This window comes from Dryobates pubescens, chromosome 32 (genome assembly GCF_014839835.1).
Source record: "Dryobates pubescens isolate bDryPub1 chromosome 32, bDryPub1.pri, whole genome shotgun sequence".
In the NCBI taxonomy this organism is placed as follows: domain Eukaryota; kingdom Metazoa; phylum Chordata; class Aves; order Piciformes; family Picidae; genus Dryobates; species Dryobates pubescens.
This window is the reverse complement of record NC_071643.1, coordinates 8,026,045-8,051,315: the sequence shown is the minus strand read 5'-3', so window position 1 is coordinate 8,051,315 and position 25,271 is coordinate 8,026,045. Positions and strand designations below refer to the sequence as shown.

Sequence of the window (25,271 nt, the reverse complement as noted above, 5' to 3'; positions counted from 1 at the left end):
TGAGATAAACCACTTGTCTCTCCAACTCTCCTCATAGTTACTTGGAGGTAGAAATACTTTCTAAAATAAATTGGAAATGGGTCACATAACAGGACAGCATAACCAAGCTCATTATAATCAGTGCACATCAGTTTTGAGCCTCTAGAAAGCAGGCATTTGCTGGTGCTACGGTGTGCTTCACCTGACTTGTCTTTCACTGTACAGACCACACTGTATCAGACCTTAACTGGAGAGCAATTGTGTACTACAATACATACCAAGATCTTGATTATGAGCTTTCTCTTGTCCTTCCAGGTACAGCAGACTGTAGCCAGCCCACAATTTAGGCATCCCCTGTGGACATAGTGGTTCTCTGTCTGACTGACTGTGAAGGACAAGCAAGAAGCCACTTGCAGATCTAATGTGGGGGCCTGGTGGTCCTGGGATACCGGTCTGGCCAGGTGGACCTTAGACACAGGAGAAAAGGTAACAAATTTACTTGCTTGAGCACATAGTGAGTGGGGACTTTTATCTTTCACTGTATTGAAGTGTTCAATAAGGGATTCCTGACAACTTCACAGGTTGTCAAGGGCAATACTGACACCAGTAGACTCATGTTATCCTTCTACTGGGAGAGAACTTTTAACTAGGTTCCAGTGAACCCTTGACAGTTGACTTTTGTACCATGGCTCTGTCCTGTGCTGTTTGGATTAAGTGAACCAAGGTGGGCAATCATTTCCCACTCCCTAGGATGACTTGTCCAGAGTGAACTGGAATACCTGCAGTAACAGACCATGTCCTTTCTTCAACTGCATTAAACCATTAATTTATTAAGCAGCAGTCACAGTTAAAATGCACTTCTAATTACTCACAGACAGGGCTCTATTAGCCCAGACTCAGAAAGGCAGACCTAGTGATATATGGTGTTTCTGCATGTGTGCTAATTGCCTTTCTATTTAATAATGGGTGCTAAGATAAATTTTCTTTTCATTAGTCTGCTTATGTGTTATAAAATCATTCACAAATCTCATTGTCAGTGCTTGAACTGAGAGGGGGAAAGAAATGTCATTGTATTTCAGGCTAAAGGTGGATGTATCCGTGTGTGATGGGGTGAGCAGAGAGAAAACTTAAGTCTCTACATCATCTTGCACATCTCTTGTCCAAAAGTCATTGCATCCCTACCTTGTGGCCCTGTGTATCCTTGCTCTCCTCTGTTTCCTTGGTCACCTGGTGGCCCAGGTGCCCCTGGTAAGCCATCCTGGCCTGGCAGGCCACGTGACCCTTCTTCCCCTTTTCGTCCTAGATAAGGGAAAGTACCATACTTTAAATGCAGCCATGTGAAATACAAAGGTTACAGGTTGTCCAAACAGCAGACCAGTCAGCAGGGCTGCCACCACCAAGAAATGATGCTGCAGGGCAGAGAGGGACAGAACTGCTTCTGCTGAGAATGTCTTCACAACTTAGTCACTTCAAGACCAGAGTAGTAGCTCAGAGACAGGACTTCAGCAACAGCAGCTGCTGCTGTGGTGTTATGTCCTCTACAGAACTTGTGTGATTTACAGCTGAAATCAAAGCACTGTCAGACATTATTGTGCCAAGCCTCTTGCAGAACTGCCATCAGTATCTGCACCATATAAGGAGCTGTAATTCATCCTAGGGCAGGCCTTCATCTTTCAGAACCCAAGTCAGCAAAGTCTTTAACCATAGTGATGCAGCTATTGGAGCACTTGCAGACCTGGACTGCACCCAGTGGGGAAGGGGAAGGCCATGTTCTGGCTCCTGATTGCCATAGCAAAGTAACACTGACCCCGACCCTTTTGTTACCTAAATGGCTAAACCAGACATCCAAGCTTTCCAAAGACAAGCTTACCTTGGGGCCCAGGGTGGCCTATTGGCCCTGGTAATCCTGCAGAGCCATCCTCTCCTCTTTGCCCTGCCTCCCCAGGAGGCCCTGGGATTGCAGGGCAGGAATCATCTGTTTTTCCTGGTTCACCAGGGTCACCTGGAATGTGTAAAAGGGAAGTAAATGAGATTGAAGAGTGGTTAATAACCCCCACATGAAAAATCAGTGTAACTGTTGGCTGGTTTTGCTACTCAAGTGTATAATTGAGAATTCAAGATTCTAGAATATTTAGAGTTTCACTGCTTTTGGTTTTACTCTTGGTCTTTCAGCACAGCAAGTATGTGCTAGCTAGTATGTGGCAGCTGATGTGTTTCAAATATTTGGTGTACAGGTTTTGTCTTGATGTGCCCCAGACTGATTTGGGTTAAAGCCTAAAGTGTACCCAACGTCAGTGCAAACACCTTGGCACCTGTCAAGGTTTGGAGTACTTTGCCTGCTCTGTGGCTGCAGACCCATCAATAAGCAGCTTAACTCCCAACACCCATTTAAAAGAAAATGTGTCCATTCTTTATTTTTTTATTACAGTCATGTAGTGAAGCTGCTGGGAGCTATTGGCTGTTTGTAGTTTCAGACAAGATCCGAATGGGATCAGGTTTAGTCACACTGAGAGTCCAGCGTTTGTAATAATCCCATGGTAGGATTCAAGCTTTTCCTACGTTTTTGATTGGAAAACAACCAAAACCTCAGCTGGTACATTTGAAACAAGTGTCTTTCACAAGCAGAATCGACATGACAGCGTGAGACTTCTCATACAGGATGCTCATGAGCTTGGTCTGCTTGGCTGTGCTCCCTAGTGATGTGACAAAACACGCAGCCCTGTTGTTGCAGCTCTATCTACTGCTCCTAATGACCAAGCCCAGACTGCTTTCTAGTAAGAAGATCCATATAGAAAGAAGCCCACATGACAAGTCCACAATTTACCTGTGAAACCTGAAGGATGTGAAGAATGGAAAGCAGATCATGACCATTGTGGGACAGGCAGGAGCAAGTTTTAGGCATGTAAAATAAAGGATGGAGTGAGAAGGGAAATCTTACTGGAGGCGACATCAGAAACAAAGACACAGCTCAGACAATTGTACACAACTCACAAGGAGAAATCAGTTGTTTGGTTTTTCTTTCAGAAACTGTTAAATTGTATCTATGCAATTAGATTCTCTATGTACAGATTACAGTAACAATTGCATGACAAGGAGCAAGAGGTTCACAACTACCTGTGGGACCTCTGGGACCAGGTCTTCCTTGAAAACCTTGGTCTCCTTGTTCTCCGGTAGCACCAGGTGGACCCTGTGGGCCATGGATTCCCATAGGACCTGGAAAGAAAACAGTTGTGTGCTTACATGTGACTCCATTCCAAGGTGAACTCATCAATAAGATGAAGTCTGGCTGCTTGAGTAACAAAAAGTGCTTGAGGCAGCTCAGCGCTGTTTCTCAGGTAGAAATGCAGATTTTCTTCTTCTCTCCTTGGTCTTGAACTGAATTCAATGCATGACTTTTCTTTTTGTAGAGACTGGAAGGGATTGGTGTAGATAGAACTTGTACAGTGTGGGGGATAAACAGAGCATCTAGATGGTTGTTTTCAAACAAAAGCATCTTTCTAAAGCCCAAAGCTGTTGACAGGTGGCAGGTGTGTGTGACCATTTGAGGCTGTGCCTTTAAGGAAGGGACACTCTGGCTGTGTTCAAATACTTCTGTATCTCCCATAGTTTCTCAAGACCCCTGCAGAGAGGGCAAGGTTTGCTTTACCTGGTAGACCCAAAATATACTCCCTCATTTTCAGGTTGGCAGGGGAGCCTTCCAGCAAGTTGCTGGAAGCAGAATATGTGAATCTGACTCTGCTTTGACCTTCTAACCTTATTTGCAGGTAACAGAGAACAGCTATGAAATGTACAGAACACCCCTTTTGGTCTGGCTCTGTTTGCAGGCTGAGATGCACAGGGCTGGGCATGTTAATGGATCATACATACCCTTTGGGCCTTCTCTTCCTTGCTTCCCTGGAAGACCTCTGGCTCCTTGCTGCCCTCGCTGCCCAGGCTTACCTGGTGCCCCTGGGAAACCAGTATCACCAGGATCTCCTCGCACAAAGATAGTCTCTCCAGGAGGTCCAGGGTTCCCAGGGTGACCTGTTGTAAAGGAACTTTATTCTTAATATATACACAAAGCATAAACTTCATGTAAGAGTTCAGAACAACTTGAAAGAGCTCCATCTGAGGACCAGAAATGCCTGGATCCCTGGCAGCCCCTGCTTGTAACACAAGTGGCATCTATGCAGATGCTTACAAAAGAGTTGGCACCTTGAGCTTTTGCAGGGCTGGAATTGAACTGCAAAGCTTTTTGTGGGTTTACCAACAGCAGCTTGTTTCTGGACTACAAACTTTCTTGCTAGAAAGAGAGGTCAGCAACCTTATTTCTGTTTGCTTCTGTGGGAACGGAGTTGTCTTGTAGCAGCAGGCCTTGTACAGAATTCCTATAGAAGCCAGAAACTGAACCTGGAGATCTTTTTTCATCCTTGGTGATCTACCCAGTGTTCACTGCAGTACTGGCTGGCTTCTTTGTTCCCCATGCCCCTCATACAGTATTGCAGTGACTCCTAGCAGCCTCAGTTTTGGTGTTGTGGGGCTTGTTTTGGTTTTTTTTTTTACATTATCAAATTTGGTAAGTTTTGTTTCAATACCTCTGATTCCATCCAAACCAGGTGGTCCTTGATCACCAGGAGGGCCAGGAGAAGCACTATCAGGACATCTTCCCATAGGTCCCATGGGTCCAGCTGGTCCTCTTCTACCTAAGGGATGACATTTTCCAAAAAACCCTCACACACTAAAACAGAGCAAAACAAACAACACCCAGGATTATTTCTTTTTTTTCAGATTACAGAACTAAGTTACTAAATGAGTGCTGCCACACAAAGTCATGGAGGTAACCTGTGAGTCCCACTTGTACCCTGAGCACAGCAGTGATTGGGTTAGTGCATGTGTCTTGTAAAAGCAATAAGGTTTATCTCTTTCAAATGCTTACTTCCTTCTATAAAATCTACTTAAACTCAAGACTGGATCCTCACGTGCTGGCAGGCTGCCACCAACACCTGCCTTCTCCCAGATTTCAACAGTGGGAGAAATGTTAAAAATGTCAGATGAGTGAGGCCTATGAAATCATCCTGTCTGGAACAGGAGAAGGTCCTGAGTCTGTCCAAGCTCATAATTTTCTATTCTCATTCGCTCCTCTCCTGTAACATAATAAACAAGAGATGCTGGGGTCTCTGTTTCAGCATGTAACATCAGCATTTTACTGTAGCAGATGTTTTTAGGCAGGGAAGCTTATGAGTATATATTAATGTTCATAATAACCAGGGGAAGGCCCTTTATGAGCTTCATTTCACCTCTGCAAAGCAGCACTAAGGAGAAAACCCCTCCTTACCTGGGAATCCTGGGAATCCCTGTTCTCCAGGGGGGCCTGGAATTGAAATACCAGGCCATCCAGGTTCACCTCTGTCTCCTTTTGGTCCAAGTTCTCCTGAGTATCCTGGAGGCCCTGTTTCACTTTGACCTTTATAGGAAAACAATTGTGTACATAAAGCACGCAGTGAGTACAAATACAGATGTGCAGAATGGAAATACCACCTGCAGATGTTCCTCCTTGCATGGGTTTGCCTAGTGCTGTTTTTCTGGTTCACTCTTGAAAGCTGGATAGAGTTTTGTTGAATCTGGCCCTAATTCATCTATTTTAAAGAAAGTCATCTCTGCTTTAATGCTCTTCTTCAGGGGTTGTCTTATGCAGTGTTGTTATCTGTAACTTGAACTATTAACTGATGGCATGGTCCTAAATGTAATATTCTATCAGCATAAACTTGTAATCTCCAGATAGATGCAGAGATGGTGTTCTTAAATAGTGCTTCAAAAGCACCTTTGAAAGTTGCAAATGGATCAGCATGAGTGAAGTCCAAATTCCTCTTTAAGTTTGTGGCACAACTCCCATCGATGTTAATGGGCTTGGGATTTCAAAGTCTCCTTTTAATTTGTTAGTTTCATCTTTTACATATAGGAAACCTGGAGACTTGGCTGCCCTTCTGAGTCATCTGCACTAAACACTTTCATTTTATAAACAGGATCCAAGAAAACTTATGTGAGTAATGGCAGTCAGAAAGTTTTCTCCTCTTGTAAGTGCAGGTGTGTCACCAGGCATACTTTGAAAGTTTATGTCTGAGCCTGAATGATACCTTCTGGCAAGGCAAACATCAAAATGCCATACATCAGTTCCTGCACGTTCAGTCACTTAAGAGAAGGTTTTCTGTTCCCTTCTTTACCTGGAGCTCCTGCAGAACCTTTTCGACCTTTTAGTCCATCCAAGCCATCCAGACCAGGCAGTCCAGGAAGACCTGAGGAATATTACAGGCGTGATAGGGTGCCACAATAATCCCTTAAAGTCACAATTAAACATTATGCCATTTCCCTTCTGACAAAACATTCTGGATGGAGAGAGGGTATTTGCTGAAGCTGATTCTTATTGGCAACAAAACACGAGATCACATTGCCCCTGAGTGCAGCCTTTTTGGAAAGGAAAATGTGAACAATCTGAAAACAGACATGATAATAGTTTGACATCAGAGCAACTGGCAAAACAGATCTTTGACATTGCCCCCGTGGGGAGGTGGTTTGGGTGTGGTGCTCGGGGATATGGTTTAGGGGTGAACTTTGTAGAGTAGGGTTAACGGTTGGACTTGGTGATCCCAGGGGTCTCTTTCAACCTGAATGATTCTATGATTTAATCCTTTAGTTATTTTTATACTACAGTTAGCAGCAGGAGCTCAGTATGGGACTAATGTGCTCTCTCACAAACCTCGTGTCTGCGGCCAGATTATCGCTGCTACCGGTGATTAGTCTGCAGCGTTAGCGGTGTTATCGCTACGTGGCCAGGTGACTGGGATGCAGACACTACCTCAAATAACTGTAAAGCTGTTACTTCTTTACAGCTTCTGTTCCAATTTTAAGCCCAACTTAATCCAGCTCTGCTAGAAAGGAGTGAAATTTTCACCTGGCTTCTTTTCCCTGGTCCTGCAGGTTTCACACAAAACTGTGCTTTCCTGCATCACTCTCTTACAAAAAGTCTTTAAAGTGACAGCACAAAAGTCTTTGAAGACAACAGATCTATAGTTGAGAGCTGTGCTGACATGGGTAGTACAGAGCAGCTTTGTCCCTAGTGATGTTCTCTAGGTGACCAGATCACAGGCTGAGTGTTCATGGTACTCAGTTATAACTTTTGCTCTATAATCTGTGCTTTTTGGCAAATTGCTCGAACACCACAAGTAAGAACAGATGGCAATTTTTTATGTTTCCTATTGAACTAATCTGAGATGCTCTTTGTCATTTGCAGTGGAAGGTAAAGCACTCCCTGTCATTAGCAGAGTGTACTGTCCTAAGCTGTGTATAGCTGAGATGTACACATCAACTGCAGCCATCAGTCTGTCACCTGGTGATAGGAGCAGACCTGGCAAAACCAGTGGCTTGTTTGGTAACAGGTTCCAAGGAGATTTCAAACTGATGAATTCACTTGGGGTGCTTCTTGCTGCAGAGAGGGACAGACTGGAGTGGAAACAGATCACAAGAAGGTGAACCATACTGTCAGTGCCCACTATGTCTCTCTTCCAGTGAGAACTGGACAGGCTGGAGAGCTGGGTGGGAAGAAATCCAATAAGGACAAGTGCAGAGCCTTGCATCTGGAAAAGAACAATCCCATGGACCACTATAGGCTAGGGGCTGATCTGCCGGACAGCAGCACAGGGGAAAGGGACCCGAGGATCCTGACAGACAGGAGGATGACCATGAGCCAGCAATGTGCCCTTGTGGCCAAGAAGGCAAATGGCATCCTGAGGTGTATTAGGAGTGTGGTCAGTAGGTCGAGAGACATTCTCCTCCCTCTCTACTCTGCCTAGTTAGGCCCCATCTGGAATATTGTGTCCAGTTCTGGGCCCCTCAGTTCAAGAAGGGCAGGGAACTGCTTGAAAGAGTCCTGTGCAGAGCCACAAAGATGATGAAGTGGAACGTTTTCCTTATGAGGAAAGGCTGAGGGAGCTGGGTCTCTTTAGCTTGGAGGAGACTGAGGGGTGACCTCATTCATGTTTATAAATATGTGAAGGGCTGTGTTGGGAGGACGGAGCCAGACTCTGCTCAGTGATGTCCACTGACATGACAAGGGGAGATGGGTGCAAGCTGGAGCAGAGGAGTCTACAGGAACATAAAGAAAAACTTTTTCATTGTGAGGGTGCCAGAGCCCTGGTGCAGGCTGCCCAGAGAGGTTGTCGAGTCTCCTTCTCTGCAGACATTCAAGACCTGCTTGGATTTATTCCATTGTGACCTGCTCTAGGTGGTTCTGCTCTGGCACAGGGGTTAGACTGGATGATCTTTTGAGGTCCCTTCCAACCCCTAACATTCTGTGATTTCACCTTTGCTGCTTGTCTCTGCCTAATTTCTTTCCCCACTAGGGAAGGTCCTCTCCCTGACATGTAGGGTTTCCTGTCCAGCTGCAGTGGTGTTGCGTTTTGGTTTGTTTGCTTGTTTTCCAGCAGTCTGAGCTATCTTTCTGTCTGTCTCCTATTCCCCATCTAGCTACTTCCTGATACAGAAGATGTAGGCACTGTCTCAGTCCCTGTGCTGGATCCCAGCATGTCCTGCAGCACACAAATCACCATATATCTAGAGTGTGAATCACAGGAAGAGCAACACAAATGCCCTTCATCATGTGCTTCACCTGCCAAATTTAAAGGTCCTTAGTTCAAAGATGGGCCATCTGGGAAAGAAAAAATAGAAGGGCACTGGGGTTATCTAACACACACTAAACATTATAATCCCACAACTTTGTTCTCAGAAACTGATGAATTGTAACAAAGGAGTGAAAAGAAAGGAAAAAGAAATGAAATCTAGCCTGTTGCAAACACTTCTCTGGCAAAACTTTAAATCCAGCAGATTGTTTGAAAACCTGCAAGGCATTGATAATGTACTCCCCATGTAATCCCTTTTCTAATATGGGATATTAATAATCCAACCTGTAATATCTTCTATGCCCTTAATTAACTACTCCTTAACTTTTCATGACACTCCTGGTTTCAGCCCTGCTTTCTGTAGCCTGCTTGTGCTTCAGGCACATTCCCATGTTCACATTTACTGCCTGCGAACCCGGGGAATTTAACAGTGGCATTTTACAATGGTTATGACCTCCTAACTATTTTTGGCACTGAGGTCACCATTTAAAACTTTTTGATCTCCAGCTTATTCAGCCAAGATTGATGGCCTGGTTTACTTGCTTTCCAGGGAATTTCAGACACCTTTGCCAACAATCCATTATAATCTCAGCACTTGTAATTCTAGAGTGTTGGCTTGCTACAGCCCCATATTTCTAGGTACAGCTGAATTGGCTGACCTGTGTATGAACCACTGTTTCTGTATTTTACAGCCCAGTTCAGCATCTACTCACACTAGTAATTCTGCTGATGTCCTTAATATTACTTGCTTCATCGAGGATTACTCACAAGCAAGGCTTGCCAGACTAAGCCTTTGACTGACAAATGTTTAAAAAGAAGACATTTATTGTAAATGAGAAGCAATTGGACTAACAAGGCCCTGTACTAAGCTATGAACAGCCAATTAACCATCTGACTGCTAATACTAGCAACAATATTTCCTGAAAATAGTGTTAAGATAAATATTCTCCAATTGAATTGGAGTACAAATTCCATTTAGTTTTCATTACTGAGTATAATGTCAAAGGTGTTACTGTTCTTTTCAACTACCCTGGCAATAGCAGGCAACTTGGTCTCTAGGGAAATGCCACTTGAACTGAACTGTTCCCTCTGCAGCACCTGTGTTAGTCTGCTTCCTGAGCAGGACTTAGGGTAACTTCTACACAACATAGAAAAGAAGTGTCTTGCCACTTACAGCAAGAAGGAAGGAGTCACAGAATGCTTTGGGTTAGAAGGGACCTTAAAGATCATCTAGTTCCAACTCCCCTGTCACAGGGAAGGACACCTTCTATTAGACCAGGTTGTTCAAGTCCGTCTGGCACTAAGTTTTCAGCAGGATGGTTTGCAGGTGGTGGTGGTGTTTGTTTGTGGGGTGTTGGCTGGTTTTATTTAGTTTGGGTTCTTTTTGACCCCTCTCAATTTAGACATTCCTGTCACTGCAGATCTCTAGTACAGCAGATACTGTTTGCAACAACAAAATGATCTGACTTGGGTTCAGCCCTATCTTATCTATGCAGTAGGAAGAAACTGGTCATGAGAGTTCAAATGAGCACATCTTACTGCAAGCAATCACACATGGCTTCCAGTTTTCATTTAAATTCTTGGTAGTTTGTAATAAACCTTCTCAATCTTTCCATGAGCTGAGTTTGGAAAAAGTGAATCTATTGCCCTCTCTAACCATTTATTACAGCACTAGGTGTTACTTTACTGTGATTTCTCTATATAGGGTGTTACTACTGTTCTTCCTGTCCAGGAGCTGGTGATGAAGCACACTATAAAAGAGGATGTGAAGTGCATGGGTGATGACCTTCCTTCACAAAGTATCAATTTCACTTATCATTTCAATACATCCTTCTGAGCAGTGAAAGTTACTAATGTTCTCCCACAAAACCAACTGTATATATGAACTGCTGTTCAATCCAAACATAACAGTCAGTGTGAGAAGTGGGAGTTAGTATTTGGAGAAACGTTTCTCTGTTAAATCCACCAAAACTCAGGTTCAGGAGAAAACAACAAAACACAACCCAAGATACCTTATCACAATTTGTTAAAGCAAATGAGTGAGACATCACAGTCTGCAGCAGTCTGCTGGGTTTTGTAGAGGAACAGTGGCACTCCATGGTGAAAAGGCAGAACACAGCACAACTGAAAAACATTTCAATTACTGCAAACTCCTTTTTCCTTTCTCAGCTTCTATTGGTTACATCAGCTGAGCCTGCATCTCTTTTTACCTTCTCCCATACTCATTCCACACTGTAGCCCAGTTGGCTGAGGTAACATTTATGTGACTTTTCAAAGGTGATGTGAACTGACTTTATTTAGTTTGAGAGAACACAGAATCAGAATGATGCTCACAGTTAGGGCACCAAAGGCTGTTTATGTCTGGTGCTGCTTTGTCACCAGTAGAGCTGCACTGTTACTGTTTACCTTTTCTGCCTTGGGGTCCGGCTAATCCTTGCAATCCTGGAGCTCCCAAAATCCCATGTTTCCCTTTCTCTCCAGGTTCTCCTGGCAATCCTTGAGGACCTGTAGCTCCTGAATGGGGGCAGGGGGGGAAACCAAACAATTTGTGAATATGCAAATCCATTAAACTGTTGATATTTGTTTGTTTGCTATGCAGCACACTGTGTTGACCAGAGGCACCTGAAAGTGCATGGGAATGTGTGAAGAACTGATGTATCTGGCTAGCTGAGACCCTGGGCAGACTACTGCTGCTGCCTGTAAGTGCTGAAATGGCTTTCAATACACACCTTCATATGATGTCTGATTTCTCTAGCCTCCCCCTCAGCTACATTTTCCTGTTTGGTCTCTCTTCTGAGCTGTTACACAGTACTATTTATTAACCATTGGCATCACCTGGAAATCCAGGTATTCCTGGGTATCCAGGGTCACCCTTGGATCCTGGTTTTCCGGGTTGTCCTTGGATACCTGCTGAGCCCTTTTCTCCTGGGAATCCACAGGGTCCTTAGAAGAAGAAGAAGAAAAAAATCTAATCTTTATTTGTTTAAAGTTGCCCATTCTACATCTCATGATAAGTTTAAAAATACAAAAGCTCAGTAAGAGTTTTCTTGACTAGAAAAATAATTCTATTCAAATACTGTGTCTCCCTGATGTACTTATGAGCAATGAGTGATGCTGATCTCTCTGGTGATAGCTTGACAGAGCAGAAATGGCTAGCAAGGAGTGGCCAAGCCAGGTTTTATCCTGATCAGTATTAGTATGTTCAACAGTGTTGCACTAGAACATAGTAGCCTCTGCCTCTTGTGTTCATACTAGCTGTGCTGCACATGGTGATGCCTCTCCAATCCCTGGGTTTATAAATATAGGAAATACCACTCAATATGCAGAGGAAGCAGAGATCTTTCTCTGCTAATAATACTAAGAGAAAATAAGTTCTTATGTCCAATATTTTCTTCACTCAGAGGTACCTGGTAATCCTGGATCTCCAGGAGGTCCTTTGCAACCGTGTGCACCAAGCAGAGGAGTTGGGTCACCTCTCCTGCCTGTTGAGATACAATGACTTCTATTTCATACAAGTCTTCCTCTTCATCCACAAAACCAAAGAGATTTTGTTAGATCAGATAATTTACTCATAGGTATTAACAGCCATAAAAGGGACTAACACAGAATGAAAAATGCTTTGGCACATGCAAATTATCTGACAGCTCAGCTTGTCCTGAAGTACTAACTTTATTTCAGCATGACTCCTGGCAAGATTTGTTACCTTTAGACCCTTTTGGGCCAGTCAGTCCTGGATTTCCAGGGATTCCAGGCAAGCCAATGTCACCCTGGGTTTTTTAAAAACAAAATAAAAATGTTTGAGATATGGCATGTGTTGCAGGAATGATCTAGAAGAGCATTTGGTTCCCTTACACTGGTAAATGGAGCAACAATCAACATGAATAGCAAAACCACTTAACCTCATCAGAAAAGCTAAGCCTGCTGTCTTTGTTGCATGTCTAACAGTGACCACTAACACTTCCAAGAAACTGTAGATTAAGCTTGCTAGTAATAATATTCTGAATTTCTGCTTTTATAGTTTGTGCTGACTCTTGGCTCAAACAGCTTCAACTCCCCACAGATGGCTTGAATAATTTGATTTGAAAGTTTCCATAAGAATGTACCAAATATCGCTGTATATTCCCCAAAATTTACTATAAACAGTAACCAGAAATATGTTGTGATGAAACACTAAAAGTGTACAGATTTCTCTATTTTTCCTTTTGAGTAATGACCTACAATCAGCAATACAGATTACCTCCTCAAAGCAATGAGGTAAAAGACAAAGCAAGCAAAGACAGGACTCTCTACCAAAAAAACCCCCAACTCTGACTTATGCTTGATGTAATTTCACTGGCTACTTAGCATATAGCCACTTCAGAACTTTACCCTACATCCATATATATTTGTGGAGGGTTGTGTATTTGGTTTTGAGCAATGTTGCTTGCCTGGGCTCTGTGCAAGCTGTTGGTATGGGCACAGGCGACTTGTTTTGCCTGGTTCCTTGGCTTGGCTGCTCCACACAGCATGTATGAAGAAGCAGCTATGTACTGATTTCCTGCCTGTGTTGCTGCTGTGTTATGATCTCTGCAGTGATTTGTCAATCTGATTCTAGGAATCATGCTGGAGACTTGACTGTGCATTCTTTTTCTGTCCCCCCCATAATTAGTGTACTATAGCCTGAACTTCCACCATGTGGCAACATGACAATCACAGCTGCAGCACAGAGGCTCCCTGTGGACTCTGATTGCAGTTCCTGATAAAATGTCATCGAAGCTTTGAAGAGTTACATTAAGGAATGTCCTTATTCCTATTACACTGACAGTCTTCTCAGTCAGAACATCTAGTGGGTAAGTACAATAGAAGTTTCCTTCATCATATTCATTGGAGTCAGAAGATAACTGCTAAACCCCTCCACTTAGTTTACCTGGTCACCTGGTTGTCCTTGAAAGCCTCCAATTCCTCTCAAGCCTTTTGGTCCCGGGAAACCCTGGAATCCAGGAAACCCCATCACTCCAGTGTCACCGTGGTCACCTGGCAATCCTGGGACACCATTCTTCCCTGGAAACCCTGGGGTGCCTCTGAAACCAGTGCTGCCTTTTTCACCTGAAGGTAATTGCAGAACAAGATAATGATCAATACGGTCAAGCCATTATTTGATGCTTACTATGAGTACAGCTATGCTCTCACGCTTCGTGTATTGCCTTAGAATTAGTCCAGAAAACGTAGCCTGATAGTTTAAGAATCTCTGAACATAAAGGGGTGGCTGGGAGTTACTGCAGCTGTGAAAAATCTGTCAGCTCAGTGTCTGTGTATTTAGGGCTTTATTTTATACGCTTACCTCTTTCACCCCTAAGTCCATTCTCACCAGGAAACCCCAGTTCCCCCTTCTGTCCTTTCTCAAGACGAATGTTCACACAGCCACTGTCTCCTGGAGGCCCTCTTTCACCTTCAAACCAAACACAGGGAATGTAAGTAAACCCTCATTGAGTGACATGTCCTGAAAGTTAATTTTAGTGAAGCCTTCCCTAACAGAGAGAGAGCCTTCAAATACTAATGAAGTTCTCAGTTGTTTCAGCAGCTGCTGAAATTTATTGTCCCTCCCTTGGTTTTTCAGTGAATTCAGTAGTAACCCAGGTGATGCTGAATCAGAGTTACTCCCTGCTTGTCTGGAACGTGTAAGGTGGCAATTGTGTTATGCACTCCACAGTGCACTGTCTGTGAGGCTGCACGTTGGAGGTAGTTATTCTTTCCTATATTCATATTTAGAGAGGTGATTACCTGTATGCTTTACATAGGTTGAAGCACACAGACAGTATGATGGAAAGCTTGCAAAATCTAAAGTTTCAGATGTGTCCAACTCAGAATCCAAGGTTTAAGTGATCTTGCCCTATTCTAGTCATAAATACACCTATTGATCTGAATGGAATGAATGTTTCCTCAGTTATTTTTCATTGTGCATTTGCAAGAGAACTGGATTTAGTACCTCTGAAACCAGAAGTGAGCATACCCTTGTAACAAGTAGTAAATGTACTCCTAACACAGCAGTTACAAAACTAACCACTGCAATAACAGAATTACAGAGTGAAAGGGATTTTTACAAACCTTTTAATCCCATATCCCCACATTCTCCACTAGGCCCAGGTGGACCCATTTTTCCTTCTTCACCTTTTACACCAGGGAATCCCATTTGGCCTTGTGTTCCTGGGAGTCCTGGGAATCCTTGGGGTCCTTGAATTCCTTTGCTTCCTGGTAATATTAAATGCTTTATTTACATATTCAGTCTGTTATGCTGTTATTGTCATATTCTAAGGAACAGTATAAAGCAAAAGGCAGAGTTCAGAGTGGCCCACAGAAGTGATCCAAAGGTTGGAACCCCTCAGCTGTGAGGACAGGCTGAATGAGTTGAGTTTGTTCAGCTTGAAGAAGGCTCCAGGGACACCTTAGTGTAGCCTTTTGGTACTTAAAGGGCCCTCTCAGAAAGATGGAGACAGACTTCTTAGCAGGACAGGATGGTTTTAAACTAAAACTGGGGACATTTAGATGATCTAAGGAAGAAATCTTTTATGTGGAGGGTGGTGAGACACTGCCTCAGGTTGTCCAGAGAGGTGATAGATGTCCCATGCCTGGAAACATTCTAAGTCAGGTTGGACAGGCTCTGAGCACGGGCTCACTGCATGGTAGTTGGACTAGATGACCTTTAAAGGTCTTTTCCAACCAGTCCATGATTCTATTGTTACTGTCTGCTGCAGTCTCATTCTTGAAGCTGAGAAGGAAGGAAACTGCAAAGTACTTCCGAGCTTTAACAGCAGTAAAAAAGGCTCCCTCCACAAATACATTTATAGATGAAGTGGCTTGCAGGATGTTTAACATACCTGTTTGTCCTGGGAAACCAAGTGGTCCTCTATTGCCTGGGAGTCCGGTAAGTCCTCGGGAGCCTGGAGGACCTGGGGGACCTTGTAAGCCAGGAGAGCCTCTGAGACCTTTGATTCCAGGTGGCCCAGCTAGGCCTCTATCTCCTCTCTGACCTTTAAAGCCTGGTAAGCCTGCAAAAACAAGAGGTTTGATTTACGTATGTAAATACAGTGAAAGAGTTCAGCAACTGTAGAAATTGATAGATTTTGAGTATCAGAAATTGGAGTATCCTCAAACGTAGCAAAATAGCTTGGAAGCTTTGCTACCATGCTGGAGTTCTGGTCTTCCTGCATTCTTCACTTGGATTATATTGTTTTCTTGCATTTCTTTAGTGAGAGACATAGCAGTAGCAGCACTCTGTGAAAAATCCCTAAGCCAAATACTTTTTATACATGTCTCCTAGCTCTCTCTAAATAACACTTCCAGTTAAGAATAAAGAAGGTGAAAGTATCCCAGTAATGACAGTTACTCAGGACAAGAGTACGAGAACTTTGCTGTTTATGACTTGACAATGACCACACTGATGTGGACAGTTCAAGAACAGTATGGGAAGGGAAGCTGGGAAGCATCTGGGATGCACACTCTCCATTCCTTAAGAAAACGTGCAAAACATAATGTGTTACACCCCCAGTAAGGAGCAGCCACCCCCTGGCAACTTGTTATGCCAGCCACAAACCCATGTGATTCAATCTGCTAGAAAAGATGTGCAAAGCTCAGAGCTGTGGGGCAACTGGATGGATGTTGTGTACCTTGAGATCCTGGCAGGCCCATGACACCTCTGAGTCCCGGTGGCCCTGGTAAGCCTGTGTCACATGGTGGACCAGGGAATCCTGGACAGCCTGGTGCTCCTCTATCACCTTCTGGGCCTCTGAAGCCTTTGGGACCAGGAAATCCTGGGGTACCAGGCTGTCCTGGAAGCAAAAACCATTGGAAAATAGTTTCTTTGCATTACTCAGCATCCCTCAGAGCTCCCAACTGTAATATTTATATTTACACATTCAGTTATTTGTAATATCTTACTTATCCTCTGCATTTTTGCACAGTCTGTGAAACTGGATGCTTTTCTGCCATTTAGAACTGGCTGGTGGGGACAGCTTCTTTCTTTACGGAACAAATCTGGATTCAACTCTTGCCTACATGCTTTTTGTGCCCTAGTCATCCTCACTAGTTTCTGATGTGTGGGAGCAGAACAGCAGGAGCTCAGTGGCCTGCAGCAGCTACACAGCACTGGGGTCAGTTCTATAGGTGTTCACTGCACGGGGGCTGGGTAGGGGGTGTGTGTGGTGTCTGCTTAGGGCTGGGCAAAAGGAAGAAATATAAAGGAGCTTAGCAATATCTGCTGTGAAGTAGCAAGTAAGTGGCACCCTTGAGACACACACAGCAACCAGCACAACTCCCCTGCAGAAATGGGCCATTGAGGATTACATTATGTAACTCTGGGAAAAGAAATCCACCCCTCTCCCTAAGTGTTCTCCCACTTTTTGCCAGTCTTTTCAGATCTGAGTAATCAGTCCAAGTTAGGGACTCTTTGTAGCAGTGCAAGAAGCCCTAAACACAGCTGGCCACAGTGCAGCAAGTACCAGCAGGAAGAACAGGAAGCTGTGTTGTTACTCCATGTACATTCCCCTTCCTGCAGGGCAGATGCCCACAGTAGATGATCAACCTTAACTGACAAAATGTGAATGTAAAAATAGGGCATACTCTTCAGTCACCACTATGGATCCAGGTAAGAGAGAGACTGATCTGAATCTGGACTGACTTTGCTCTAAACACAAGGAAAAGCTTCATAAAAGCTGGCTCATACCTTGAAACCCCGGAACGCCTGGATCACCCCTTGCTCCTTGTGCACCAGGGGGTCCTGGCAGTCCCCTCTTGCCTGGGATTCCTGGAGGACCATATGTGGTATCACCTGGAACACCTTTCTGACCATCTACACCAGGTGGACCTGGAGGACCATGTTTACCATCAATTATTGAGCCTCTTTCACCTTCATCACCAGGATCACCAGTTTCACCTCGAAAGCCTGTGGAGAGGATTTGAACATTCAAATAGGGCACAGTTTGGAAATTGTTTCCTTGGTTTTGTCCTTTGTTTTTACAAAACTGTGAAATACTATAATGTAAATTTAACCAGGATGAAATTATCACTTTGCAAAGGCAAAACAGCATCCTATATTACATTTCATCAGACATTAAAAGTGAGTGCAGCAGGTCTCCTGGATTAAGAAAAGCACAATTCACCTTCTGGGCCAGGGATTCCTGCTCCTGGCCTGCCTTGATGGCCCTTTTGTCCATCAAAGCCATTTGGTCCCGGATGACCAGGGAGTCCTTTTAAACCCTTTGGTCCTGGAGGGAGAAAGAAAACCTGTAAAAAACTGTCAGAGCTTTACAATGTGTGATCCAAGGAAACCATATTGTGTCTTTATAATGAATGTACTTTGACAACAAGTGGATTTCATCTCCTTTTAACTTTTTGAGCAAACACCATCACAGAATCAATAAGGTTGGGAAAGACCTCAAAGATCATCAAGTCCAACCTGTCACCCAAGACCTCATGACTACTAAACCATGGCACCACAGTCATTCAAAGTCATAACCAAATGATGGTTGCTTTTTTTCTATGTGGACTTGTTCCCAAATCCATGAAGAGCAGACTGCAACTCATCAGCATAAATCAGATAAAAATATCCATCTCTTACAATATTTTCAAGTTACAGGACATCCCCAATATGAATCTAGTGAATGCCAGGTGGCAGCCAGTTCTTGTATGCTGCTGTGCTAGTTGCTGCTTCTGAAATGCTGCTCATCCTTGTCCTTGAATTTCTGTATAAATCCCAGCTGCCACCCACAATTTTGATGCCAGGGAGCTGTGTAATACTACACTGAATAGCTTGAAAATCCAGCACCTCCCTTTGTTCTGATGAGGACTTCTTGGAGGATCAGAAATGTTTTGGAGGTGACCACAAGACATGTTCTGCCAGTTCCTGGATGAGTTTTAGTTTGAATTCAAATTAAGTTGAACAAGTTATAGTAATTACTTTGAATAGTAATTAACTAGGGTTCAACTGCAGCTTGCCATAAGCAATATAATTGTAGAAAATACAGACTTGCCTCACACCTTTTCTTGTCCTCTATCCAGATATACATAACCTATGTCTGACCCAGCTCCAACCATCTATTTTACAGACTTTTCCATGCATTTTAATTGAGTCATTCATTTAGTCATTGCTCTGCAGGCAGTCTGTACACCATTTGATGGTGCTCACTGTACTGTAAACCCTTGATTCTTTCAAATGATTCTGTTCCTGGGTATTTGCAGCTTTACACTTTGAAATCTGCATCTGTTGGAAAGTAGCATAGTCTATCTTTTCAGAATAGCTTCTTTTTTAATTATCAACTTAAAGCTCTACTTTAAGTAAACATTCTGGGCCACTCAGTTCAAGAAGGGCCTCAGGCAACTGCTTGAAAGAGCTCAGTGTAGAGCCACAAAGATGATGGAATGGAACATCTCCCTTATGAGGAAAGGCTGAGGGAGCTGGGTCTCTTTAGCTTGGAGAAGAGGGGGACTGAGAGTTGACCTCATTAATGTTTGTAAATACATGAAGGGTGAGTGCCTGGAGAACGGAGCCAGTCTCTTCTCAGGGATGTCCAATGATAGGACAAGGGAAAATGGGGGCAAGCAGGAGCAGATGAGGTTCCATGTGAACATAAGGAAGACTTTTTCACTGGGTGGGGGGTGACAAAACACTGGAACAGGCTGCCCAGAGAGGTTGTGGGGTCTCCTTCTCTGGAGACATTCAAAACCCATCTGGACAGATTCCTGTGTTACCTACTGCAGGTGATCCTGCTCTGGCAGGGGGGTTGGACTCAATGATCTTTTAAGGTCCCTTCTAAACCCTAATGTACTGTGATTCTCCCATTTGTGAACATACCTTGAACACCTTTAAATCCTGGGGGACCCGGATTTCCAGGGTATGGTGAAGTAATGCAGACAGTGTCACCTGAAGCAAGAGAGATAAAGAAATTGCCTTTTTGAGCACTGTCTGAGCATTCACTGGAATATTTCTGTAGAATTAACCAACTGGCTGTGCAAGAGTAAAGAGAAAGGACTGTTGATGCATGTTATTAACATATTACTTAAGGTTTGATAGGGGATCTTAAAATATCTTTTTCTTGACACCTATTTCTGGAGAATATTGATAATGATTTGAATTGTCATACAGCTGTATGCTCTAAAGACAGGTTTATTTCACTTTTTACTTTCCACAGCAATTTGTCCCTGCAATACCCTCTGTTGCAAGAAAGAAACAGCATTTTCATCTCAATCCCATGTACATTTCTGGTTCATACACACTGTTATCAGTGTGGATATTTCTGTTTCAGTAAGGATATTTTACAACCAGAAAGCAGACCAAGCCTTAAGCAGGAGTTGTATTACCCTGATTCTTCAGCAGAAAAGCATTTCCTTGTAAATCCTTACACTCAGGGCTAGTCTTCATCCCAGAAAGTAATTCCTCTGATAATCTGCAAGTGGCATTTTGCAGGTTTAAGGCACCTGGCAACTGGCATTTTCATCAGTGTCTGCTGCTAAAAGCTGATAGTATGGTCCCTCTCACTAGCCATATTTCACATGACCACTGAGCTTGCAAAAAATGATTTTCACTGTGAATGGCTAACACTATAAAATACATATGAGAGTTTAACAGATGCTAGGAAATGTGCCTTTTTTTGTTTATTTGGCTTTTAATGTAAACATGAAGAGTTACCTTTCTGGCCCTTTGGACCAGGTGGCCCAACATTACCCGTATCACCAACATCTCCAGGGCTGCCTCTGAGTCCTGGAGGGCCAGGAAACCCCAAGCCAGGCAATCCTGTCTGTCCTTTTACCCCAGGAAGTCCTGGGACTCCAGGAAATCCTTTATCACCTGGCAGTGGTAGTCCAGAATCACCCTAAAAGAAAGAAATCATAAGAAATAACAAGACCTAGTGTCTTTTCTCCCTTACATTACCAAGAGCCATATTAGAGAATTAACTGCAGAAACCACTCCTCCACAATTAAGTGACGATATGGATGATAGTAGTTTTAAGTCTTGAAAGATATTAGGAAAAAGGGATATAGAGTTTTGTGGAGTCATTTTTTTTCTTTCTAATCCCATAATACTGGTAGACAGTAAACACTCTGGTTGTAGCCAGGAGGGGGTTGGTCTCTTCTCCCAGGCAACCAGAACAAGAGGACACAGTCTCAAGATGTGCCAGGGGAAGTTTAGGCTGGAGGTGAGGAGAAAGTTCTTCACTGAGAGAGTTGTTAGCCATTGGAATGTGCTGCCCAGGGAGGTGGTGGAGTCCCCATCCCTGGAGGTGTTCAAGAGGGGATTGGACATGGCACTTGGTGCCACGGTTTAGTTACGAGGTCTGTGGTGACAGGTTGGACTTGATGCTCTTTGAGGTCTCTTCCAACCTTGGTGATTCTGTGATACAGAATTTCAGGAATACAGAAAAAAGGCAAAAAAAAAAGGCAGTAATACCTCCAATTTTTAATTTTTTTTGGTGCATAAAAGCTACACTTACTGATCTAGGCTAACATGAAGTGAGGAAAATGATTAATGTGCTAGGAATTTGGAATGAATTAGTACTTCCATCACTACAGAGCTAGTAATTTCTTGTTATCTGAGATGAAAAAATACAACTATCTGAAAGTCAAACGTTACCTCATTTCCTTTTTCCCCAGGCAATCCTAGTTCCCCATCTCTGCCATCATTGCCCCTTTGGCCTGGAAATCCTGGAGCTCCAGTAGGACCTCTTTCTCCTTTTATTCCTTAAACAATTAAAAAGAAAAAAAAAAGAGAAAGTGTAGTATTTCCAGTAAGTTCTGAGGGGTTTGTTTCTGCTCAGGTAACTGCTGGGTAGCCATTCATCACATCTGTAGGATCACTTCTAGTCCTTGGATTCCCATTTCCTTAGTGAGGTATTCTAGGCTTAGGGAGGCAATACGTAGTTGGACACCTCCTGGAACAATTTGATCTCTGTAAAAGACAAGTTTACAGGCACCACAAGAACGTGGCTTTTGTTCAACCTGGTTGCAGTGCAGGAAGGATACAGCAGTGCATTATGGTGCAGAGTATTTGCATTGATATTCCCCAAAGGTACAATACTATTTCTTCATGCATTCACAGTAATTGTGTCCTGCTTGGTCTTTGCTCTACAGAACCTGATTATCTATCACATGAGACAAAAAGGTGGGTTTTAGCATTAATAACCTGTTAAAACTGGTTTGTGGCACAACCATAGAGTACAATCCGCAGAACACTGTGCTGATCTTGTGCATAAGAAGAAAATGAATGAGGTAGTACCAAGAAAGCAGTTTGGATGTACAGGCTTCAGTAACTTACTGAAGTAATGACTTTATTAAACAGCAGCTGAAGACAGTTTTTTCTTCTGTTATTGCCTAGACATTGTATAGGAAACAAAATTGCTAATGATAAAAATGTGTGTTTACCTTTTATTCTAACTCTTCCTGGATCACCCTTCTCTCCTTTCTCACCATGTTGCCCAGCAGAACCAGGTAGCCCCTTACCATTACCAAAAAAAGAAACCACAAACCATTAATAAAAAGTTGTCAGTTATCTCCACCAAGGAATCAGTGTGGGAATTGAGGAGGGAATTAAATAACCAGGTCTTGTTCTTGTATTGTTTCCAAAACCCACACCAGTTAGAGTAACACGCCCAAAAGAAATGCTTCTGGGGATTCTGTCTCTCAGTGTCAAACTCTGCCCACTGCTGCAAGGGAGATCAGATAGAAACTGATAAAATGATCCTCCAAGAAGATTAAAATAAACAAAAGTAGATAGAACCTGCAGGTAACTTTCCAGGGCAGTTCCCCTACTGTGTAAGTGGTAACCTGATGTTATTTATTTACTGAACCTCATGAAAACTACTCACAGGGTGCCCTGGAGATCCCATTGCACCAGATAAGCCTGGATCACCCTTTTCTCCGTGTCTTCCAGGGTATCCCATTTGTCCTTTCTTTCCTGGAGTACCTGGAGGTCCTTGCACACCACGGGGACCAGGAGGACCAGCAGTACATGAGCAGAGGCCTCGATTTCCTACACCAATAGGTCACAATTACATTGAACAGCTGCACAGTTAATTCTAAAAGAATAACACTGCTCTTCTGACTTGTGCACAGACCATTTTATCTCATGATGGCCTTTAAAGGAGTGAAGCACATCAGTTTTTATAGTGCTGAGTAACTGCTGCACTGACATGATTAGTTAGAAGTCCCAATGCCAACAGACCACTTCACAGTCTGATGGGTCTTTATCCTCTACGTTACCACAAAGTTCTTATCAAGTTAGGTCTGACTGATGTGGCAAAGATCTCATATGTGAATTGCTGGCCTCCAGGCACACTTACCCTTTTCTCCCTTTGCACCTTTTCTTCCTGGAAGGCCTAACTGACCCTTCGCTCCAGGTCCTCCAGGGATCCCTCTCTCAGTACAGATTACACCTTTGAAAAAATGAATTGTACAGCTAGCATGGATCAGGTTGCCAGTTTCCTTAGCTCAGCTCATGTGTTCTCCACTCACTTTTCTTGTTATCCTCACATGAAGAGCCCAAGATCTCATGAAATGTTTTACAAGTAGATCATACTACAGGAGACTGTCTGGCTAGAGTTCATGTTGACACATGACTTTTGCATTGCCACCACTTCTTCCTTTTTCTACTGTAGAACTTTGACTCTTATTTCTTTACTAAAGGATGCTGATTTGGGTTTTGTTCCCAGTTTGCTGTTTTAACTTTAGATGGCATGTTTTAGGGGCATTTTGATACTTGTTACTCTGTGGGGTTAAATCATCCAGAAAACTATGACAATCTTGACATCTCACTGATCAACAGCTAGTAGGAAAAATATGTTTTATATAGCATTTAAAAAGTTTTATGTATCTGTTGAAATATACTTTTCACCTCTAATTTTCTGTGGGACTAACAAAAGCAATGAATCTATTAATATGCAGGATAATAGTCTCAACATATAAATGCTGCTGAACCTACTGGGTAGTCCAGGTAAGCCTTGTCTTCCTGGCTGTCCTGGTAAGCCTGGTGGTCCAGGATATCCAGGTCTTCCTGGGATTGATTCACCTGTTCCAGGGAAACCAGGGTCACCTGGAAAACCTTGAGGTCCTGGTGCCCCACTCACTCCTGGCAGGCCAGGTAGACCTATGAAGAACATAATGGTATATGGCTTATAAAGCTTCATAGTAACAGTTACTACAACATATCAAGGAGGAAAATTACAGACCATTCAGAACTGTCTGAAGAAGAGCTTCTATGTAACAAAAGCTTACATCTAAATCTGTTGCCCAGGTTCCTCAGGAAAAGAAGGTCCTGCTTTAGACCTTCAAGTGCTTCTTTTCCTCCTCCCTATTAAATCTCTTACAGAGATCTCAGTTATTCTCATTCCTTAGAGCAAAGTCATCCTCATCACCTTCCTTCCCACATTCTGAGATGGAGAATAGAACTTCTGAGCACCACACTCTAGATACAAGCATACCATAGATTTACAGTGTGTGGTAGCATTCTGTTACCTTTTCTGGTAAATCCTAATGCTCTGTTTGGATCATTTGGGTTCTCTTTTGGCCACCAAGGGCTGAACTAATACTTTTATTGAACTCTCTCTAGAGCTGAAATCCTTGCTGTATTGGTGACACATCAAGAAAGAACAAAGAACACTTTTCTTTTAGATGCCTTTTTTCCTACTCTATGTAGTTCACCTTTTATCCCCTCCTTCTCTTACTTGTTCCGTCATCTCCTGGTCTTCCCAGCCGGCCTGCAGGACCGACTGGTCCAACTGACCCCATGTCACCAGCAGGACCTGGAAACCCAGGATCTCCTTGTGGACCTACACAGAATTACAAAAGCACGTGAATTGAACACCTTCTGACATTGACAGCTTCAATCTAAATTAAACTGCAACCAAAACTGTCATTTGGGAGCTACACAAAGGTAAAACACAGTAACTTCTGTTCTCTTTATGAAACGTTTCTAAACGTGAGACAATCTGATTTTAAGGTGGGAGGATTCAGTTACTTTTCCACGGATTCCTTCCATTTTGTGGGCAGAGTTTTAACTCTTCATCACTCCACAGCAGTATCTCTGTGCCACATGTTTCAGAAGTCAAGACATATTTGTCAAAAATAAGTAGCATTTTCAATAAATGCACATCTCATGTTACAAATGTTTGGCAGTACAATGGGGCAGGCTGGTTGGGGATCACTCCAGTTTAAACTGGATTAAACATTTTAAAGAATGTGTTTTCCAAAGTGCTGTACTGAATATATTTCACAATTGCATTTACCAGCCAATGGAAAACAAATTCAATTGAGTTTTGGATGAAGCCCTTATCTAATCTTGAGGCCCCTATCTTGAACACTGGAACAGGGTGCCCATGAAGGAAGTTGAGACCCTATCCCTGGACACATTCAAGGTGAGGCTTGACAAGGCTCTGGGCAACCTGATCTAGTAGAAGATGCCCCTGCTCACTGCAGAGAGGATTGGACTAGATGACCTTTGGTGGTCTCTTCCAACCCAAACCATTCTATGATTGTAATGGGGCAGTTGTGCTGAGCCGGGTTTGTGTTACAACTTACTTCTGCATTCACAATCAGCATTTGCAGCACTAGAAATACAATTCATGAGAAGTTCTGTGTTAAAATCTTAGTGTGTGAGATGTTAAAACAAATCTCTTCCAG

The 25,271-nt window shown here is 43.2% G+C and overlaps 1 protein-coding gene and 1 long non-coding RNA gene across 2 annotated transcripts in view; one reads left to right on the top strand and one right to left on the bottom strand.

Annotated features, from left to right (window-relative positions):
- The window catches only part of COL4A4 (collagen type IV alpha 4 chain), a 56,181-nt gene that overhangs the window by 2,809 nt on the left and 28,101 nt on the right, over positions 1-25,271 (bottom strand). Inside the window, exons 18-45 of the mRNA XM_054175593.1 lie at positions 24,317-24,421; positions 23,575-23,739; positions 22,937-23,029; positions 22,463-22,626; positions 22,020-22,092; positions 21,232-21,338; positions 20,290-20,473; positions 19,456-19,524; positions 17,765-17,869; positions 17,329-17,547; positions 16,274-16,435; positions 15,485-15,655; positions 14,715-14,858; positions 13,951-14,058; positions 13,537-13,715; positions 12,334-12,397; positions 12,038-12,112; positions 11,466-11,573; positions 11,037-11,144; positions 6,180-6,251; positions 5,294-5,422; positions 4,554-4,661; positions 3,847-4,002; positions 3,094-3,192; positions 2,804-2,812; positions 1,850-1,981; positions 1,162-1,278; positions 258-446 (exon numbers count right to left, since the gene is read on the bottom strand). Coding sequence (XP_054031568.1) covers positions 258-446; positions 1,162-1,278; positions 1,850-1,981; positions 2,804-2,812; positions 3,094-3,192; positions 3,847-4,002; positions 4,554-4,661; positions 5,294-5,422; positions 6,180-6,251; positions 11,037-11,144; positions 11,466-11,573; positions 12,038-12,112; positions 12,334-12,397; positions 13,537-13,715; positions 13,951-14,058; positions 14,715-14,858; positions 15,485-15,655; positions 16,274-16,435; positions 17,329-17,547; positions 17,765-17,869; positions 19,456-19,524; positions 20,290-20,473; positions 21,232-21,338; positions 22,020-22,092; positions 22,463-22,626; positions 22,937-23,029; positions 23,575-23,739; positions 24,317-24,421 — 3,414 coding nt within the window. The remainder of the gene's footprint in view (positions 1-257; positions 447-1,161; positions 1,279-1,849; positions 1,982-2,803; positions 2,813-3,093; positions 3,193-3,846; positions 4,003-4,553; positions 4,662-5,293; positions 5,423-6,179; positions 6,252-11,036; positions 11,145-11,465; positions 11,574-12,037; positions 12,113-12,333; positions 12,398-13,536; positions 13,716-13,950; positions 14,059-14,714; positions 14,859-15,484; positions 15,656-16,273; positions 16,436-17,328; positions 17,548-17,764; positions 17,870-19,455; positions 19,525-20,289; positions 20,474-21,231; positions 21,339-22,019; positions 22,093-22,462; positions 22,627-22,936; positions 23,030-23,574; positions 23,740-24,316; positions 24,422-25,271) is intronic.
- On the top strand, positions 385-14,055 carry LOC128898811 (uncharacterized). Its single transcript, XR_008462983.1, has 3 exons — positions 385-465; positions 11,230-11,329; positions 13,981-14,055. It is a non-coding gene; the product is annotated as an uncharacterized LOC128898811 (long non-coding RNA).